This window comes from Megascapheus bottae, chromosome 5 (assembly GCF_031878675.1).
Source record: "Megascapheus bottae isolate mThoBot1 chromosome 5, mThoBot2.hap1, whole genome shotgun sequence".
Classification (NCBI taxonomy): Eukaryota; Metazoa; Chordata; class Mammalia; order Rodentia; family Geomyidae; genus Megascapheus; species Megascapheus bottae.
In genome coordinates this window covers 78,408,005-78,430,262 of record NC_143513.1, presented here as the reverse complement: position 1 = coordinate 78,430,262, position 22,258 = coordinate 78,408,005, and the positions used below count along the sequence as shown (strand labels likewise).

At 36.6% G+C, this 22,258-nt stretch overlaps 1 protein-coding gene across 1 annotated transcript in view; it reads left to right on the top strand.

Annotated features, from left to right (window-relative positions):
• Tpk1 (thiamin pyrophosphokinase 1) overlaps nt 1-22,258 on the top strand; it is a 257,784-nt gene that overhangs the window by 144,003 nt on the left and 91,523 nt on the right. Inside the window, exons 6-7 of the mRNA XM_090333457.1 lie at nt 1,001-1,096; nt 21,436-21,582. Of these exons, the coding sequence (XP_090189583.1) occupies nt 1,001-1,096; nt 21,436-21,582 (243 nt within the window). The remainder of the gene's footprint in view (nt 1-1,000; nt 1,097-21,435; nt 21,583-22,258) is intronic.

Sequence of the window (22,258 nt, the reverse complement as noted above, 5' to 3'; positions counted from 1 at the left end):
CTTGAAAACTCTTTGACTGGCAATTTTATATACTAGATTATATTTAACTTTCGCTTACTCAGCTGTTTGTCAAAGTGCAAGAATTGTTTTATTTCTGAATTAAGAAGTCTGAAGTCCCGTCATGACTGCTTTTATGTACTTTTGCCATTGTATGACATTGGAGGAGACCAAGTTGTTTCAAAAATACAGTTTTGTTAGCTGCCTAAGTTCACTGGTGCCACCAAGTTGGCATTTTTGTTACTTTCTATTTGTAAGTATGACGGCATATTTCAATGTGGTAAAATTATTTGTTGTACAGAAGAAAAAGAACTTACTAATTTACTTCTTTAGGTTTTAAAAGACAATCCAAGTGCAAATGTAAGTAGTCATGGTGCTTTCTGCCACTTTCACATGGTTAAAAGGAGGCTGTAAAGGAATTTTATAGGACAACAAATCCAAATTTTCATAAATACAATGTGTTTTCATTCGTTCAAATTAGTATTAGTTTTCCACATAAGTAAATTCTTTAGTCTACTTAAAGATCTTCAAAGCTACTTAAAGACCTTCAAACGTTTTTTTAAAAATACTTTCATTTCTATCTGGCAAATATCTTGTAACCCTTCTATTAATTACAATAAAAATAAATGAAAAGAAAAAATACTTTCATTTAAAAATTTCACTATGAATATAATTTATTCTATTTTTACCAAAGTCCTTACGTTAGACTTGAATATCATCACATCAGTGTTATTTAAATACTATACCATGGCATACTCTGTAGTTTTCTTGAGGAAAATGATTATCTTGATCAGATCATTATGGTAACCTTGTATCATCATTTCTTAAATATTGTGTTATAGGAAATTAAAAGGCTAATGATAATGATTCTAACAATAGGACAATAATTCACACATAATTGGATATCAATTGATAACTCATCTTTACTTTCATAGCTCTTGATCTTTTTCAAAAGGCTGAAGTTTTTACTTGTTTTTGCCTTTTCTGTTTCATTACTACACAGGGCTGTGAACTCGTTTCAACTCCTGATCAAGACCATACCGACTTCACCAAGTGCCTTCAAGTGCTCCAAAGCAAGATTGAAGAAAAAGATCTTCAGGTAGGAAGTGCACCTATAGAGTGGTTAAAGGCTCTGTTGCTAAATTCTCAATGATCCTATTTAAAAGTTTTTACTTTTGTGCCATGTTTGTTCACTTGTATGATGCAGTTTTTGTTTTTCTGTCAGGTTTGTTTTTGTTCTATGTATCAAATAAACCTGTACTTCGCTGCAAAGATATTAATGCATGTATAGTAAATAAAGATCACAAATACAAATACAGTCCAGTAACAAGGTAGGTGAACTAAACTGTATGTAAGATAATTCACACTGAGAGCTAATTGTTGGCCCAACTTGACAGAGCTGTCCTTGTCTACTGTAATGTTGCTCTGCAGAGCTAAATGCATTTTTGTAATATGTATGTTTAATTATATGAGCAAAATAAATAAGGTCTTGGCTTTGCCCCTGGACTGTAACTGCAGATTCTTATAGAAATTCCATGTAGTCTACTGGTTTGCATTTTTGTACTCTTTAAGGTGTTCAGTAAGGATTTCCATCCATCATCCAAATACTTAGTCACAAGAGTATATTTTACTATATGTTTTGGTACCTGTGATGGTACATAGAAGTTTTCAGGTCTTTCTTTGAAGAAAATCAATAAAATTAAAACTGGGAGCCAGGAGTGTCCTAAGCACTCATGAAACCCTGGGTTCAATTCCCCAGTACCATGTAAACAGAAAAACCTGGTAGTGGTGTTATGGATCAAGTGGAAGAGCACTAGCCTTGAGAAACCCAAGGACTGTGCCAAGGGCCTGAGTTCAATCCCCAGGACTCGCAAAACAAAAACAAAAAAAACAAGCTGGGCACAGTGGCTCACACCTGTAATCCTAGCTACTCAGGAGGCTGAGATCTGAGGATCGAGCTTCAAAGCCAGCCCTGGCACTAAAGAAAGTGAGACTCTTGTCTCCAATTAACCACTAGAAAACCAGAAGTTGCACTGTGGCTCAAGGGGTAGGGCAGTAAGATTGAGATGAAGAGCTCAAGAACAGCTCCCAAGCCCAGGGTTAGAGCGGTAGCCTTGAGCTGAAAAGCCCAGGCCCAGAGTTCAAGCCCTATGACTAGAAAAAAAAATATTAAAGCTGAAGCAATGATAATAATTAACTGCCCACTCCCAGTAAGAGCAGTACTTTAAGCTGACAGGTAAAATCAGTTGTATAATTTTAACTCCAAAATTCTAGGAAAGTATCTTGTTAGAATACTTTTAAGAGTACACATATTCAGTAATTCATTTCAAAAAGGCAGAGCTCAGTCAAATCTCCATTCTGTTTCCTGGATTACTCTTAGTTCTGCAGTATAGTCTCTGTCCTCTGTCTGCTTTCCTGTCTGTTTTCCCTGTCTCTAGCAGCTTCCAGCAAGCAATTACCACACATTTAAGGTGTGGAGACTGAAGATAGTATATCACTTCCCACTGTACTCAAACTTGCTCCATTATGCTGAGCCTGCATTTGGCAAAGGAGAATGAGTATATCCTAATAGTTTTACACTCTAGTGAGGGGTGGCATCAACCCACAGAGCTCATAGATTAGCTAATACATAGTTGGCAGGATACATAGTTGGCAGGATGGTATAGGCTTGAGAGAGATAGCTCTAACAAAAACTTACTCCCTAGCAATAAAGTTTACCAGAGATTTACTCTAGCATGTGTTTTCTAGGTTGAGATAGTAAATCCTTCCCTCCATTGAAGAAAAACCTTATTAACTCTCATAATTGGCAAGCCGCTCAATGTGCAAACTCAACAGAAGTAATTGAGGGAACATTGCTTATCTCTGTTGTAGCTTTGCTGAAGCAGACCAAATGTATCACACAATTTTCCTGCAATATATTTCTGTAATTTAATATTTACTTAATAAGAACTGAAAATAGCCAATTGAGAGTTATCCACTTTATCTACAGAGAGCTGATTTTGAGTTTTCTTAGAAAAAGAATTGTAAATCTTCACAACCGTGTTTCAGTTTTCCTATCTTTTCTGATAGAAGCTAGGAATACTGTTGTTGAGCTTCATTTGCTGTGTCTAATTGATAGTGTCCACAATACAGTGTTCAGTCATAGAACCTCTGAACAAATCATCATAAAGCTAAGTCATCCCTAGGTTGTCTGAGGAAGGTATGATCTGGGGGGAAAAAGGAAAAAAAAAAAAAGCCTGTCAGGGACATGAGAGGTGGTTCTGAATGGCGGAGCCTGTTGGAACACATGCAGTTGGAAGAAACTGCAACCGCCTTGCACAGCAGCTATGCTTAGTCACAGGCCAGAGGCTGATCAGAAGTCAGTGAATTTGTCTCCAAAGTTGTCAGAAAAGACTGTGAACTTGGTGGCATTCTGTGCTCTGATGTGGTCACTTGTGGGCGATGGCAGCTCACTGCCACCCACTCAGGAAGCTCTTTGGAAGGAATATGGAGTACTGGTCCTGGCATCAAGGCAATGAGCTGTCTCTGAAATGCTTTGAGCCCAGTGAAAGCTGAAATCTGTCTTATACCAATGGTCTTCCTTCTTGTGAAAAACTGCTACATATCCTCTCCTCTCCACCTCAAGATGTTTTGACACATTCACTTCTCTGCCTAAAGTTCTGTCTGCCCATCTCTGTGCCCAGATGACGCATGGCACAGGTTGCTTGACTTCCTTAACGACTGATTAGATTAGATGCTGCTGCTGGACACGTACACCACTCTTTATATTTCCTCTAGGGCACTCTGTGCACTTTTAGTCATTTTGTTAATTATTTCTAATTGTTGCTCAAAGCCTTTTATCCCAGCTCTTCTATATAGCCTGTGAAACTGGGGTCAGATATGCTTATTGGAGACTTAATGGAAGTCGTTTGCATAAAGAGGTGCTCTGCGAATGTTTGGCACATTTTATGATCCGTGGGAACACACAGGAGAGCAGAACATAACACAGTCAGGGGAAAGACTTGTCAGAGAAGCTGAGGCATAGTAAACACTTAGGCATAAGATGGCAAAAGAGAGAAGAGAATTTCAGAAACTGCTGCCCAGTGCAGAGAGGACCAGAAGCACTTGGTGAAGGCTGAAGAACTTCCTCTCCACCCTTTCAGCATCTTAAGTCCGCCTGCAATTATGCTGACAAAAGGCAGAGCAACATGAGGAAGCATATAATTTTCTTAGTACACATTTCACAGGGTACAGGAGCCATGCAAAGAAATAAGTCCCAAAGAAAACCTTAAAGCCAGTTACTTACATGCTGGATTGAATATAGAATATTAGCTGTGAAGAAGCAACTAAATTAAATGGGCAGGCTTAAAAAACAAAAACAATTGTGTGTGTGTGTGTGTGTGTGTGTGTGTGTGTGTGTGTGTGCACGCGTGTGTGTGTGTGCTTGTGCGCCAGTTCTGGGGCTTAAACTCAAGGCATGATGCTCTCTCTTGACTTTCTTTCAATCGAAGCTTGAGGACCACACCTCCAACTCTGGATTTTAGGTGATTAATTGGAGATAAAAGTCTAATAGATGTGTCCTGCCTGGGCTGTCTTCCTACTGATCCTCAGATCCCAGCCTGATAAGTAGCTAGGATTACAAGTATGAGACACCAAACCATAGCTATTTTAACTACTCTATATGGAATTCTTTGGGTCTTGATCTCCCAACCCAAAGATAAGGCTGTTGCTTCTTCCATGAGAATTCTGCCTCCTGTTATAAGAAAAATATGAAATTCAGAGTGATCTTTTGTTATCTGCTTGTCTTAAAAGTCTTTTAACTTAAATATTCAGTTTGCTAGATTGGTATAATTTGACCTAACCAACTCCAGTGAGGTGAAGCTAGAGAAACTGATGAAGACTATGATGATTTTTTTTGCCAGTCCTGGGCCTTGAACACAGGGCCTGAGCACTGTCCTTGGGATTTCTCAAAGCAAGAGTTCTACCACTTGAGCCACAGAACCACCTCCAGCTTTTTCTATGTATGTGATACTGAGGAATTGAACTCGGGTCTTCATGCATGCTAGGCAAGCACTCTACCACTAGGCCAAACTCCCGGTCCTGTTTGGTGTTTTTAAAAGTATAATTAGATAAACTGAAGGCTACATTACCCACAGTTCTCATTAAGATAGAAAAAGTGGTTAAGGTGCCCTACTTTCTTGTGTGGATCTGTTTTCTGTCATTTAGTTTTTCATGGTTATTATGCTCTGAATATACGAAATGGAATATTCAAAACATTTCTAAGTGTTAAATGTTACATTTTTCGGAGGGACGTGAGCAAAGCTGCTCACTTTCCACTTTCTCCAGGAATGAAGTCTTTGTTCTATGTTTCTATGCTATGTATACTATTTTCCCTGTTGAGTTCCTGGTTCGCTCATCAGATGTCAGACCCTATATCACGTGACTATTGTTCATGTTACTTGGTAGGGAAGCCTAGTGCTGCTCCACCTCTACTCCATCCATTCACCTCTATTCTTACCTCAGAGGCATCAGGTGTTCCTTCAGCATCCAAAGAATACAGCCTTAATTCAATATGATAGGGAAATACTTTGAGATCAGACAAACTCTATCACATAACTTCCATCGTATTCTCTATGATATTCTCTCTTACTCTGTCTAAGTTTTAAATTAAAAATTCTCGTAGTTCTATACAAATGAGAGAGACATGGGCAGCCTGAAGTTTTGGGCATGCACTGGGGAATCTTGGAAGCTATCCTTGGAGATGACTGTGAGTGATGACTGTATATTAAATCTGAGGAGATATAGTTTCCCTCACCTTCCATCTGATTTTACATAACCTAGAAGGATAGCCTTATATTTGATTTTGAGAAATAGCATGAAAAAATATGAGATTAGGAAAGAAAATAATATAGTATTCCTGCTGTAGCCCTCCCACCTCATACGAGATCATGAAGATTTTAAATATTTTCTTTCCTAAAATATAAACAGTATCAGATTCTCCTTTATGCTTCCTTTCTCTAACAAAACCAATCAAGTTACTGTGCATTTCTGGTCTTCTCCTAATTATGAATGTCTGATCAACTTACAATCATAAGAAATTTTGTTATGGAATAAAACCTTAATTATAATAAAAATCAATAAAATACTTAGTCCTTATTAATATGTTATTGAACTGTATTGTTCAATATGTTAAGACTATAGAATTTAGACTCAGTTGTCTTCCTTGCCTAGAGGAGTTTAATATCTAGAACATGAAATTAAAGCTTGCCAAATTATCTTCATTTATCTATTTTGAACCTAACTGTCTTCAACTTGTATTTTGCTTCAAAAGTGTCCTCGGATACACGATGCATGTTGCTTTATAATGCTTTGATTTTTGTATTGCTACACAGTTACTCTGAAACTGAGTTCTGAATAATATATTTATCAGAATGCCCTCTAATACACCTAAATCTTCAAACAATATGTATAATTTTTTCTGTGATACTTATGTGAATTATAAACCATGGGACTCACTGGAAAACATGATAAGCTGCTTTTCCAAGCATCTAATAATCTAATACCTACTATCTTTAGAATGTAGATGTGATTCTCGGTCCAGTTCCCTAAGTCTCTGAAAAGTGAATTTTATAGAATCAGTTACTTTAATCAATGGTTTTATTTTTTTTCCAAAATTGATGACTTTATAAGCAGAGACTTTAACTTAGGCAAAATTGGATAGTAAAGTTTTCATTAATTTTTGGAGATAGATGTAAACCTATACCTACTTCTTCTGATAAAAGTTCATGGTCCTGGGTTGTCTCCAGTCTTACAAATTGTGTGTGTGCGTGCATTCCATGACAACTAAATGCTATGAAATATTCTGATTTGAGTCCTGAAATACAAAGAGGACTTTAGAAGACAACTGGGGGAATTTGAGTGAACTCTAACCTTTAGTTAACAGAAGTGACTGGTTTCAGTACTAGTTGTAAGCTATATATATTCTGTGGTAATGACATTACTGTGGAGGTAAAAGCATATGATGAAAGCATAGTCTCTACACTTTCTTTGCAACATTTTAGTAAATCTCAAATTTTTTTCAGAAGAAAAGTTGACTTGAAAAATGCATTCTGAGTTTCAAATGTACAGTTACTGTAGATCTAGTATGATCATTTAAAGCAAATCGCCAACGCCATTTGTGGACTCAACCAATATGGTGCTCTCAAAAATTGTTAAATTGTGAGTCTCTGCTGCCAGGTTTAGACAAATATGTTACATAAAGCTACATTTTAGCTAGGGATTTGATGGTATTTACATGGTAAAAACCAAGGGATACATTCTTCCTTCCCTTCTCAAGGAACAAATTTCAAAATGTGATAGGACTTAGCTTTAGAACTAGTCCACCAGCCAGATGCCCATGGCTCACACCCAAAGTCCTAGCTACTCAGGGGACTCAGATCTGTAGAGACTAGCCTGGGCAGAAGTTTGGTAGACTCCATCTCCGAAATAACTAGCAGAAAGCAGATCCAGAATCATGTTTCAAGTGATGACAGCCTAGCAATTACATGACGTTGAGTTCAAATTCAATATTTTTAGTAACAAACAAAACCTGTTTCAGTAGGTGTACTTATCAGAACAGGCTTGAGAAGTACTATCTGCTTATTTCTATTTTCTCTCCTTGGCCTTCTAAACTTCTCATGGTTTCCATCCCCAGTTGCTCCCCACTGTTTCATATGTTGATATTGTGTTTCATCTCATCTATGATATTGTGTTTCATCTCATCTCTTTTTTTTTTATTTTTTTTATTGTCCTGGGACATAAACTCAGTAATAGGTAATAGCATCCTTGGGCTTTCCTCAAGGCTTGCACTCTACCACTTGAGCCACAGCACCACTTCCGGCTCTTTCTGTGTATGTGGTACTAAGGAATCAAACCCAGAGCTTCATGTGTGCTAAGCATGCACTCTACCACTAGGCCAAGCTTCCAGCCCCTCATCTACCTTCTGTTCTCTGCTTTGTTTTCTTTTACTTTTTCCACTCTTTCTGTGTCATTAAATCCCTAATTTATACCTATCCACCTGGCCGGAACCTAGAGGTGATATTATGTTTCCTCAGCTATCGTCAGTCACAGGTTCTTGAATTCCAGACCTACCTCTTTTGAGCCCACATTGTCCTTTATGATTGTGCATTTAATCCACACTTTTGCCATTTCCCACTTAGGAGATTTTATAAGTTTCCGCTTGTTCCTATAAGCCCACCTCTATATGATGCTATACAGGTACATATTCATGCATCCTTATACTGATGCCATATGTGTAGTTTGTGTGTGCATATGTGGGTATATTTTACATATATACTAATAGCTTACCTAGGCTGTATCTCAAATTTGTATCTGCTTTAATTTTTTATTGTTCCCCATTGTTATGTATTCAGTAGGCATTTGTTCCATGAATAAATGTATTTCTGGTAAAATCAATGCAAAATCTTCAGTTCATTACAGCTAACCTTAGCTGGAACATAGTACTCTGTGAGACTCTTCTTAATATCATTTTAATTCTCCTGAACCTGTCACAAAATTTTCTGCCTTCCTCGTCTCTGCTAATTGTGATTACGAATAAACTCATTACAGCAAGTAAAAATCCTACCTTAAACTTTCCTGAAGTGTTAGGTGTGCAAGTGCTTGGGGTAGGGTTACATGGTGGTAAAAGACTGTTTAAGGTTTTTTTTTAAGTTGTAACGGTTTTTTTTTCATCTGTAAGGTAAAAATACTAATGTATCAACAGCAAAGCTATAGGGTGAAAAACACTTTATCAGCACAGTTTAAATTTTTTTTGACAGTAGTAGTAATGGATGGAACATGCAGTGTCCTGTCCCTTAGCTCCTGTGAACTTTTGGGGTTATGGATTTTGTTGAATGAGTATGGATTGGAATGTTTTTAGAAATTACATAAACTATTTCATTACAGTTTATTGGCCAGATTATTGGGCTCTCAGGGTAGAATTGTTTCTTTGGGACACATCTTAACTTTATAAGAGCTCTCTTAATATCAGATACTTGCATGAAGCAGGGAACTCTTTCCATGTTTGTTTGAGAGGGCACTTAGGCTCTTTTCTGGAATTCGGTGAATGCAATAGTTATGTATTGATTAAAACATTTAACTGAGATGTGAGTTGCATGACACAGCCATCTTCCACACGTTGGCTCTTGGGAAGAGCAAAAGGGAAACATGTTCCACCTTCTTCAATCACAGTACACATATCTCCTATCTACATCTTACACAGTGCTAAACAACTACTCTTCTTTAGCGATCCACACACACTCTTTGATGTATTGGGAGGCCACTAGGGATCTTCTATGGCGCAGTCCGTCTACCTGGGTTCATATGCTGCGATTCTGTGACTGAGTCGAGTAGCTCCCATCCCAATAGACAGAAAGATAAACTGTTGAACAATTCACATGCTTTCAGGACAAGATCTCATATAGTACCTGCTTTTCAGCTCCTTAATTGGTATACTATACATTCTAGAACTAATCCTTTTTTCCCATGGTCTAAGTTACTTTTTAAAAGTTCAGAACTAAAAAACTGTGAGTTACATAGGGGCTATTTCATGAGCCAGTGCCACTGTGAACTTGATGATTATCAATCTTGTCAAGTTTCTTGAAAAAAATAATGACAGCGGCACTATACAATTTCCTCATCAGCTTGGTAACTGAAGCATTGTAAGAATTCCATGACAAGTTTCACTACCTTTTATTTTTCTCTGGGCTGTCCATCTGAAAGGAACATTTTATGCTTATATAGATATTTTTTTTTTTTTTTGGTCAGCCATGGGGCTGGGCGTTATCCCTGAGCTCTTCAGTTCAAGGCTACTGCCCTAGGCCCCTGGAGCCACAGTGCCACTTCTAGTTTTCTAGTGGTTAATTGGAGATAAGAGTTTCATGGACTGGGCCGGGAGTTTGGCCTAGTGGTTAAAGTGCTTGCCTAGCATGCATGAAGACCCAGGTTCGATTCCTCGGTACCACATACGTAGAAAAAAGCCGGAATTGGTGCTGAGGCTCAAGTGGTAGAGCTCAAGCCTTGAGAAAGTCCAAGGACAGTGCTCAGGCCCTGACCTCAAGCCCAGGACTGGCAAAAAAAAAAAAAAAAAAAGTTTCATGGACTTTAGTGCCCAGGCTGGCTTTGAATCCAAATCCTCAGAGCTCAGCCTCCTGAGTAGCTAGGATTACAGATACTTTAAAAAAAAACAACTTCTAGAAAGGATCATTACACACACACACACACACACACACACACACACACATGCACACACATTCAGCTGTATATAGATATGCCTACATATGTCACTGCTTGTCTTTTGTATATAACTAGCATTGTTCTCTTTTTTAACATTCAAAACAACAACTTTTATGCAGACATTTTGGGCCCAGTGTTATACTGTCTGTGTTCCAGACAAGGCAGCAAGGGAAGAAAGAGATTTCTGAGCCTTGAATGCAAGCAGATTGTTTCCTACATAATTTTAGAGAAGCCTTCCAAAGGGGAATTCACATTGGTGTTTCTTCTTTTTCCTAGATCAGAAATCTTTTTTATAGTGCTATGCAACAAGAGAAAATAGATAAACCCAGTTCTTTGAAGTGACTTGGGAGATGTTGCTACGGATATAAAAAAGCTTACTACCTTAGAGGCCATGGCAATCGAATCCATTTCAGCCAGAGGAGAAGCTCTCTTTTATAGGCCCCGGGACAAGGGTTAAGTTTATCTGCTTACCAGGAATCTCAGTTTGATGACTCACTTGCCAGACAGAATTTCCCATCAGTGCCCAGGTACAGATTTGATTAGTGTAGAGCTGTTCTGTAGAAGCCATACTGGCCGGTGTGCAAGGACAAGAATTTTACTATGAGTTACAGCATTGTGAATAGGCATGAAGTGTAAGTGGATTAACTAATGTTACATACTTGTGTAAGAATAATGTGTATGTAATCAGACATCCTGAATGTACTTACTAGATTGTAGAATTTATCCTTGTTAGTCTATTTCCTAAATGTGACCGTACCTGCATCATAATTATGATGTACAATGATGAGACTGTCTATACTATTAAGAAATATAACTTACAGATATTAAGAAATTATGAATATGAATACATTTTCTTATGAATATTAAGTCATACTAAAAAATGAAAATGGTTTTGCTCATCAGGGATTTATATGTAAATGAATGTGCATATAATATATGTGTATATATATGTACATATACATTATATTGGTGATTAGTTATTGGTTAACCCAGGAGACAATGTATACCTCTTTCTATCTATCCATATAATTTTCTTTTGTATTAGATGATAAGTCTCAGTCCCTCAGTACTCCTTCTTACTCAGAGAAGATAGAATACTTTCTACCCTTCTGTCTTTAGAGCTGGAAGGAGAAAATGTTTTCTGTTTTCATGACTTTCTGTCTTCTCAGTAGCAGTTTTGCTTAGCATTCCATGGTCAACCTCTTCTAGCAGTATGCTAGAATCTAGATGTATGCAGTAGAAACAAGGTAGTACCAGATTTTCCCCTGAACCTACTATACTACACTCCTACACACATATATGTACATATGTATGCATTTGTTTATACATACACACATAAATTCTGTGTGTGTGTGTGTGTGTGTGTGTGTGTGTGTGTGTGTGTGTGTATTCCCAATAGGAACCAGCTGGGTTAAGATACTTTTAAACATCCTAGAATATAGGATGTTTTAACTTATATGTGATTAACATATATTAATTATGTTAAATATCCTTATCTACATCTACTAGAAATTTCAGAAGCCTATAATATGTGATTAACATATATTAATTATGTTAAATATCCTTATCTACATCTACTAGAAATTTCAGAAGCCTATAAAGTTGACACCAAAGATTCTGATTTTTAATGCTTTCATAGGAATAAATTATTTCAGAGAAGTTTTTATTGAACAAATATTTTCTGCCTTGTAGATTTACTGAGATGTTCATTAGTATCTAATATACTTAGCAAAATAGAAAATATCTTGTGAATAATTTTTGATAAACCAAAATATGATGATATAATCAACTATTTGTATACATGTATTAGTTATTATAAATGTACTGCATTGTGATAAATTATCATTTGATGTTTAATAACATTGCAGTTGTTAATGTTTAATAACTGGTTGCAGTTTTAACATTTGTCTTTAGCATTATGTAGTCCAACTCATAGTTAGAAATGGAAGTGTTAATGACCAAGTGCCAAATTTGTAGTCAGAATGTTCAGTTTTCTCAAGAGGCAGAAGAAGGTGATAAACATAAACTACTTCATTGTCTCAGGTTGCAAAGCCTAACTATTGTACTACAATAAGTCTGACAGATACTTATTATTAACTGGATAATAAAAAGTAAAGAGTTACAGGCTAGCAAACATTGAAAAACATTGCACCAAAATATTACAGGTAGCCAAATCTAATTCATCCAGACATGGAAAGCAAGCATTTCATGTACCATTTTAGGCAAGAATATGGAACTAAGTTTTTTTTATGGTGAGACAAAGCAAAAAGTGTTGGTGGATGAAAATGAATCATTATGATATAAGATAGGATACAGACTATTAAAAATGAATATAATTGCAGAACTGCAGATCATCTAGGACCAGAGCATCTCTTCACGAGAGTCTGTGTTTCCAAAATTCTCTGGTAAATATCTACCTGGAGTACCTATAGAGAGATCCAGGTTCCATTTTCTGGGACCTAGAGAAGGGAAATGGTGAAATCAGCTTCAATGTAGCAGCATTGTGTCAGAGATGTTTAGCTAAAGTGAAAAATACCAGGTACTTTTTTGAGTAAGATTTCACTCTTGTACTTTTTAGTCATATTTTCATTTGTGTACTAGTCAGTAATTTAGTTCCAGTAAACATTTTTGCAATACCACTTGTAATATCCCTTTAAAGACTGCTTCTAAATAGCTTGTTGTTTCTGGATAGGATGTGAATTATGCTTTCATTTCTCACCTTCCACTAAGCATTTACCATGTCATAGATGCTCTGCCAGGTGTTAGGAATATCCAAACCACAAATAACGTAGCACTATAGTTCTCATTAATTCTGTAACTCAAAGGGATACCTTGGAATTATGTTTCACTGGAAATATCCCCATCTTTTCCCAGTGTGAAGTCTGAAGAATATAATTACCTCCAGTAGGTTTTATAATAGCCATGCTATTTATTTTTACAGATAATAATTCTTTGTAGTATTACTTATAATACATTCCTTACTCTTCTCCTTAAAGAGTTTAATTTTCAGTAGAGACAAAATGAAGAAAATCATTAAAAACACATGAGGATGTGTTTTATTTATTCTGTTCAACTCTCTATGCCATTCATTTCCTGATCTAGCGTAAAGTAACTACATGCCAATTTGCTCCTGCTCCCCCTTATTCTATTTACATGAAGAAGAAAAGACAGTGCATTTTTACACTGTATTATAGATACCACATTTGTTTTGTTTATACTGAAAACTGTCCCAGTTCTGTTGATCTCATTGTTATGGATTAAAGACCTATAGTCTGCTGAATCTAGGAAGTGTTAGGACTCAAGACATCTTTGTATTACAACCAGCCTTGACAAGTTTGACTACAAGACTCAAAACCTTGCCCAGAATAAATGAGGAAAACACTTAAGAATTCTGGGAGTGAGCTCAGTCAATATTCTATTCACTACCATGACCAGTGTACATGAAACTAAAATGCGGTTAGAAGGACAGGGAAATATGTCCATATCTTAATAATTTATACAGAAAAAAATTCTGGGATCACAGAAAGGGTATTGTACTCGATTGTGTTAGCATGCTGAGGGGTCTAGTTATATAGAATCTTTAGTCACTAGGTAAGGAATTTGAATCTACAAGTGATAGTAATCCACTAAACAGTTTAGGACAGAAAAATCGCAAAATAATTGACAAAATAATGTAATGGTTTCAAGCCGAATTGAAGGATGAAAATTCTAACCATAGTAATCAAAGAACCAATTACCATGTTCTTTGAAAAATAACACATCAGTTATTTTCTCCATCCAAAATTTCAGAAAGAAATAAGAAATTAGCTTAGAAATTAGTTTGAAAGTGTATCCTGGTTTGTTTTTGTGTTTTGTTTTTTGTTTTGTTTGGCCAGAGTTGAGCCCATAAAGCAAAGGATTAGGCTAACACACACCTGTATGAGCCACTGCACTAAATAATGTTGAATGAGAATTATAAATGGAATGAGGCCCAGTTTTAGCTCCTAGAAATTTTCAGTGTTGTGGGTGAATGTTTTCTTGACAGTACCAACAGTCCTAGATGGAAGTCTGGGAGGGTGAGTATCAGTTGCTCTTCCCCACTCCTCCATCTCTGTTTCTGCCATGTGAGGATGCAGATATTAAATGCACAAACCTGGAGGAACAGGACCCTCTCCAAACCTGAGTCTGATGACCCCTTGGCCTTGGTCCTCCCAATCTCCTGAACTGCGACAAGTAAATGTTGCTCAAGCTTTTCAAGCTATGGGTGACAATTTGTCACAGCAGTCTGAGCTAAGATTACATGGTTACCATGTTTCTTAATGATGATGTGCTTACAATCTAACTATAAGAAAAACAGTCCAAACAAGAGTCTATGTTTAGTAGTAGAAATAGGTCTTCTAAGAAAATATATTGATCACATTCTTTATAAGGAGAGAAAGGGAAAAGGATGATCCAAACACTGAGGTTTGAAATCATATGGTGTTTCCAAGATCTAAACTATTCCTAGTATGTGTATGTAATTTATGAAATAACATTGGTAGAAGGGGACTGGACTTTTTATCTTCGAGATCTAGGAAACAGCAAGGTCTGATTTTAAGCAGAACATTAGCAAGGAAAATGTATTCTCATTTTCAAGCAGAAAACTGCTTGGTTGTTATAGTGACAACCATGTAGGTAAGAAGGCAGCCAGCAAGCAGGGTGGTCCTTGGAAAAAATGCTGTTGCAAATCAAGTCTGCAGCAGAGAGGGTGAAGTAAAAATTATTTGAGAAAAATCCTGAATTTTCTTGGGCTCAAATGGAGGTTTCATTATCTTGCCATTATGGGAGGCATTATTCATTCCTCACCCAAGCAGAATTACATTCATCTGTGACTTATGGTCAAATAGGTCCTTGTTGAAATTGCCTCGGGTCCCTGAAGCACTGTTTTGGAAGGCTGGTAGTTACCCAGTATCCTGGGTGGTTGGTGTGGTGTCCTCTTACCATGACCTCTTTTTGACTCTTTTTGTTCTCATTGTACTTCAGTATTTCAGGTCAATCTCAGGGATTGATCACATTAAAGCATTTATTTTGACTTTTGCCTTTACATTAAAGATTTAATATTTCAAATTGTGTGTGTGTGTGTGTGTGTGTGTGTGTGTGTGTGTGTGTGTGTGTGTGTGTGTACGCATGCTGGTAGCATAACTCTAGGGCTTGGAACTCAGGAGTATGTGTTCTTATTAAGCTTGTTTATTTGTGTCTGGTGTTTTACTACTTGAGCCACATTTCCAGTCCAGCATTTTGCTGATTAATTGGGAATGGATTATGTCAAACTCTACTACCTAGGCTGGCTTTGAACCACCACCCTCTGATCTCGGCCTATTGAGTAGCTAAGATTTGGCTAAATCTTTTTAATTTTAAATTATCAGGTTATAATTGTACATTGCTGGTTTCTATCCATTTATCTCTTTTGTTCTCTCTTTTACTCCCACTCTTTCTTCCACAGCCTGCATAGCATCTTCTTGCATCAACTATAAAATATTTTAGTAATATATTTCTTTATTTTAATATGATATTAATAAAATTTATTACTTTAATTAAAGCAAACACCTGTCTTACATATTTTTCAATCATCTTTGAACACAGTGCCATTACAAAGAGTAACAGGGTTGAACTTTGACTAACCTTTCTTTGTCGTAAGACTTTGAAATATAGTTTTTTATATGTTTTTATTGTAATTAATAAAAGGGTTACATTGTATTCGCCAGATAGACAGTGCATTACTTCACGTACATTGATACCCTTTCTTGTGCCTTGGTCTCCATTTCCCTCCCCCATCTCAGCCCCTCATCTTGTTTAAGAAACAAAGCCTTACCATAATACAATATAGACCTTTATTTTATCTTATTTTATTTTTTTCCAGTGCTGGGCTTGAGCTCAGGGCCTGAGCACTGTCCTTGGACTTTCTCAAGGCTAGAGCTCTACCACCTGAGCCTCAGCACCACTTCTTGCTTTTTTTTCTATGTATGTGCTACCAAGGAATTGAACCCGGGTCTTCGTGCATGCTAGGCAAGCACCCTACCACTAGGCCAAACTCCCAGCCCCATTACAGACCTTTAAAAATCATAGCTGGATGCTGGTTAGCTCATGCCTATAATCCTACCTACACAGGAAGCTGAGATCTAAGGATCATAGTTCATAACCAGTCCAGGCAGAAAAGTCCATGAAACTTTTATCTTTAATGAACTACTCAGAAAAGGCACTGTGACTCAAGTGGTAGAGTGCTAGCCTTGAGCAAAAAAAACCCAAAAAAACAAAAAAAAAAACTCACAGGGAGTGCTCAAGCCCTGAGTTCAAGTCCCAGGACTAGCATAAAAAAGAAAAAATGTTCAAGGAAGATTTTTAAGCATGTTGTCTAAAGGTTTTTAGACCCCAGTATTGAATCGAGGTGAGTGGGCTATGACAATATTAATTGTAACTTTCCAACAGTAGGAGAATATATATCTTGGTTAAAATGGCACAGTCCTGATTTATGCCACTATTCTTGGAGAAATTATTTATAATGTCCCATTTTACTTCACAGTGTCTCACTTTGTACATTAAATTATATGATCACCTTATCTTTCAGGGAGAAACACAAGGAAATTGTCCATTTATGCATCCCCAGAATTCAATTTATAAAAAGTAAATGTAATTAAAGTCTGCTGACAGCCACTGTCCTTCCTGTAGTCTGCACACATACTGTATCTCAGTCTTTTTGAGGTCAAATCGAGAAAAACTTTTTGTGTGGTTACCGAAAGGTTTACACTGCTATAATAGAGAAATGAAATTGCTTCTTCTTTTGGTGTTACAGCCCCTAAGTTGACTTGTCAAGAAGCTATTAATACAAATAATGAAAATAAAAGTTTCCCCTTATTTTTCTAAATAAAATGCACACTTATTATTGGATTGTTAATGTTAGAAAATAGAAAAACACAGATGGTGCAAAAAAAATGAATACTGAAGTATACCTGAGTTTATTCCATCTCCTTATATAACTCACAAGTACAGGAATGTGTTAATCAGATCTCCCCATGTATTAATCTGAGATTTTTGAGATTCTTTTTGCAAATTTTGATGTTGTATGAAAAGCTGAAAGCAACTCTTACTGAACCCCTCTCCTTATTAATATGAAATGGCTATTTACCTATAGAACATATGTTGATAACAATTAGAACTTTATATTCTAAACCTAAATGATACAGTGTAATAAATACAGGCATTTTATGAGAAAAGGTATCAATGTTTTTGAAGTAATGCACCTTCTATATGGTGAATATAATGTAACCCTTCTATTAATTACAATAAAAATTATATGAAAAAAATAAATACAGTCATTTAACTCAGTTCCCTTGTCTTTAGGCATATCTAATTCTTTAGAACCCAGACAAATTCTCCTGTTAGTTGAATATCTATGCCAATTTAGGGACTAGAGAGAAGGAAAATATTTATTAAATGGCTGCAAGAATGATTTTTTATTCAGGTCAATGATGAGGATCATGATTCCTATGATGGAATTTTTTTATATATTTTTATCATCCAGTACAATTCATTTTGGTAGTACTAGAATGGAACACAGCACAGTGCCTTGTACTTGCTAGGCCAGAGGTTAGTCTGTTATTGAACTGTGACCCTCTGAATCTCTGCCTCCTATGTACTTAAATTTACAATATGGTGAACTATGCCCAGCCCCACCGATATATTACCGAAAATATTCTAGCACATTTAATCATCAGGAAGTAAAATTTAAAGCCACAATAAAATATAACCTCAAACTTGACAGAATGGCTAAACAAGTAAAATATTTAACGTGATATTAGATTATAAGAACTCTTAGAAAATTTAAAGCTGGAATCAACAATATGAACTCTTCACATGGAGGAGGGCACATTTTCAAGTATTCAGTGAAGGAGAGAGCTAGTCAAGTGGATACCTGAGGATAATATATTCAGATAAAAAGAAAAGGGAAAATGAAGTCCTTGAATTAGGAGCAGTGAGTAGAGTCAAGAACTAGACAAGATGAAGGAACTATGGGTAGAGCCCAACGTAGGAGGGAAAAAAGAATAGAAAGTGAAGCCAGAGAGGAGTAGGTAACTGATTATCGTCCTAACAAAGGACATTGGAGAACTTGAGGTCATACATAATGTGAATTCCGTTTTAGCAGATTATTTTTGTTCCTATATTAAGAATAGTCTACAAATAAATAAGGGTTGGAACAGAAAAAGAAAAAAGCCCACTGGAGGCATTTGTGAGTCAAGTGAGATAACCTGTCAGAGTTTAGCAGCATGATCGTAGTTGTGTAAAGTGGAGAGTAGAGCTGACAGAACTCTTTGAGAGAATACGTACAGATGTGAGGGGAAGAAACGGGAGTGTCCAGCATGAAACTGGGATTTGGGCTTTGCAGCTGGTGTGGGAAATGTGACGGAGGGAAGATCAGGTGAATTTGAGATGTCTCCTGGATACCCTCATCCACAAATTGTTAGCAGTTAGAGTTCAGGAGGAACTGGGACCAATCGAATATTCATATCTTAGGTATTTATTCTGTAGTGTTTTTACTGATTACTCATTTAGCTCTAGCAGTGAGACTTCTGGAGCTCTTGGAAAATATCAGGGGCCATGTCTTCTTGGTGGCTTTTCTAGCCCTCATTCCTGTATGCTCCCTGCCCTAGGATGCCATGTGTGGTGAGCTCTTCCTGTTTTGGGTCTTTGTAGCTCACCTTTTCCTTTTTAAATGTTTCCTTCTCTTGCTGGCTTGTGTAAAGGTGTACCACATTCCCAGCCACCACTGTTGATTTCCTTTTCTCTATGTTATTTTTTTCATATAGTTTTTCTAAATTCTAACTATGAAACTAAAAATCTTTTTGTGAGGTATTTTGCTTACACTTCAATGTCAACTACATGAAGGAATGGACTCTTGTGTTTACTGATCTATTTTTACAAAGTAGGATATTTCTGCACACATATATAGTAAATATGTATTTTTCACTTTGTCATTAGCTTATAAATAAAAACTAACAAATTTATTAGATATGTATCTGAGGTAATAAATTTGGCATATTAACTGCATTCAAAAGCTGTTAAACTATCAGAACCCTTGCCAAGTAGAGAAAGTAGTCATTTGTAGAATTATCTTCTTGCCTCTTGGTATATTTAGTTTTCTTCCTAGTGTTTATATCCTTATCAGAAGCTCAGTAAATACCTGTGGTCCACTCTGTTGAGAAAACTACTAGTGTCTGTGATTCATGGCCTCTGAAAGGAGATGCACAGTATAGCAAAGGTTATTAAGAAAAAATGCATGGCAGAATGATTTTTATAAATAAATGCACAGGACTTGGCTTCATGTAGAAAGGCACCCTTCTTGCAGTCTTTATATGGCCTCTTTTAGCCCTATCTCGGTGGCATCATTGTCTCAAACATAAATTTAGCCCTGTAAAAGCCTATGAAAATAGCAAAGATGTTCTTTGTCCCCTTTCTTCCCTCTCTGTGACTGTCACACCTCACTCACAGCTAGAACCAATGAACTGCTCTCCCCAGCCCTCACTGCAGCTGGCATTGATCTGCTAATGTGGTTAATCAATCTTGCTAACTACATCCTGTAGGGAAAATGAGTAGTGATGAGAAGTAATCTTCCTTCTTCTTTCCTCTGAAAAATTCAGTGACTGATTTACAGATATTGTGTATTCTTCATGATATCCCATTGTAGAAGATGGGAATTAAATTTCAGCCTTAAAGGTTATGGGCTCCCTCAAGGCCTAGAGTATTGTAATGAAAAATTGAAGACCTGTAAAGGGGGTTCCAGAATCTGCATAGTGAATAAACTTATATCAAGTTTTTTTCCGATGTTAATTCAGGACTCTGTGAATAGAAATATGCCAGTATGCTTTTCAATAGAGCTTTAAACCTGTCTCTGCATTTTATATGCAACTTACTCTGATTTATTTCTCTTTAGTATAAAGCCAATTTGCCAATTTCCTGAAGATATTTAGTGTCCCTGAGATTTACCCAACTGGATTGGAGTAGGTTCCATGCGAGACCTAAATAGAATCCATTTATCTAATTTCATACCCCAAATAGAAGTTGTGCTTTGACAAATCTAATTGCATGTATGTTCCTTGTATCCATTAAAGGTGAACAGACACAATAATTTTGCCAATGTACTCAGAATACTACATGCTTCCTAGAATGACTTGTTTTCCTAGGCCATAATCCAATTCTTAGAGTTACCTAAGAGTCTGTCTCAAGATAGTCTTCCATCCCATAGTTGTGTGTTTGCTGGTCGTAAAAAACTTTAATTTTGACATGAAGAATCATATCCAAAAATTAAAATTCTCATTCTCTCTGCACATTGATAAAGTCAGAATAGGAGACTCAGGAAATCTTCTGGTTCTTCTATATTGTATATATTCAGTACTTTTATAGAATCCCATTATGATTTATGTAATCCCACAGTGTGACAATTCATCAGTTGCATCCTTGGCTAATGAGTTTTTTTTGTTTTCTTTTCAGTATCTTTATGTATTTATTTGTCCCAAACATCTTATGGGTCCTAGGCACTGTGCAGAACATTCAACCAAAGAAATAAACAAAACAATGCCTTTGAACTTCAGGGCTGGCACCACTTATTATTCTTCCAGAGATTAAAACTTAGAATCCTATTGATGTTTGTGTAACATATTGTATCTCTAAAATCCTGGTGTCTTTATGTACTATATGTTTTTAATAATTTAGCATATTTTGATAGAGAATTTCTATCATATGACCAGATAGAATAACTGTCACTTTTCTTAAATATTTTAATTAAGCTTTTCTATCCTCCCAGTTCTGTGATCAATATGCCCGCTTTTAAGCCACCAACCAATATATTCTAAAACACAGGGACATCTGCTGAAAAGAATATATAAATGCATTGCTAAGGGGAGAGTTGGCTAGTTCTGAAGTCGGATACACTGATGGGACAACTTTCCATTTGTTCTCAAAAACAGTGGGACTTCACACATGACGCTTGCCACTTTCCAGTTTTGTGACCCTGGACAAGAAACCCATTTTCTTTCTTTGAACAGCAGAAATAGTATCCACTTTCATTACTGCTTACCAAGTAAAATATACTAGCAAGTGCTGTGTTTAGATGGGTGGTGCTGTTCCATTGTTTGAAATGTTTAAATGTGTGACTCCCAATCTCCCTGCCCTGCTCAGGTTGATGTGATTGTCACACTTGGTGGCCTGGCTGGGCGCTTCGACCAGATCATGGCGTCCGTGAATACCTTGTTCCAAGCTACTCACATCTGTCCTTTGCCAACAATAATAATCCAAGAAGCATCTCTCATCTACCTTCTCCAGCCAGTAAGTATCTACAAAGCTTCTAGCTTTTGAGTAGACCTATAGAAACACTGACTTTGCCTGTGCCTTCCACCCCTGTGAGTACTCTTGATCTGCTTTCCTTGCCTGTGGCCTATTTTGGCCACTGCTTCAAGCCGCCTACCACCACAAGTAGGTCAAAAACTTTTTGTGTTACTGCACTTAGAACAGATAGAAAACCTACACAACTTTTAATTGACTTTTGAATCTTGAGAGGCTGAATATGAATGATCCTTGAAAGAAACCTCAACAGTGAAACACAAGGCTTGGCAAGTACTTCAAATATGAGTTTCATGTGTTTAAGTGCTATCATTAGAATTGGAAACTGGATTGGATTGTGTTTAACATTTAAAAGGAAATCTTTAGCTTTTACTCTTTGTAACTTGCCTGATTATTAATTGTCATCCCTCAAGAGAAAACTTCCAATGATGATATCACCCATTTCTAATGATAAACTCCAAGAAGAATTTTGTACCCCAGTGTACTGAATAAAATTCTTACTGAAGAGACACAAATTATAGAGTTTAATGTGGTTAGAAAAATTACTAGATGTGTATTCATTTATATATGTATGTGTTATATATACATGTATATATAATATATAACACATATATGTAGATATCTCATATTTTCTTGATCTGCTCATCCACGATAGGGCTTC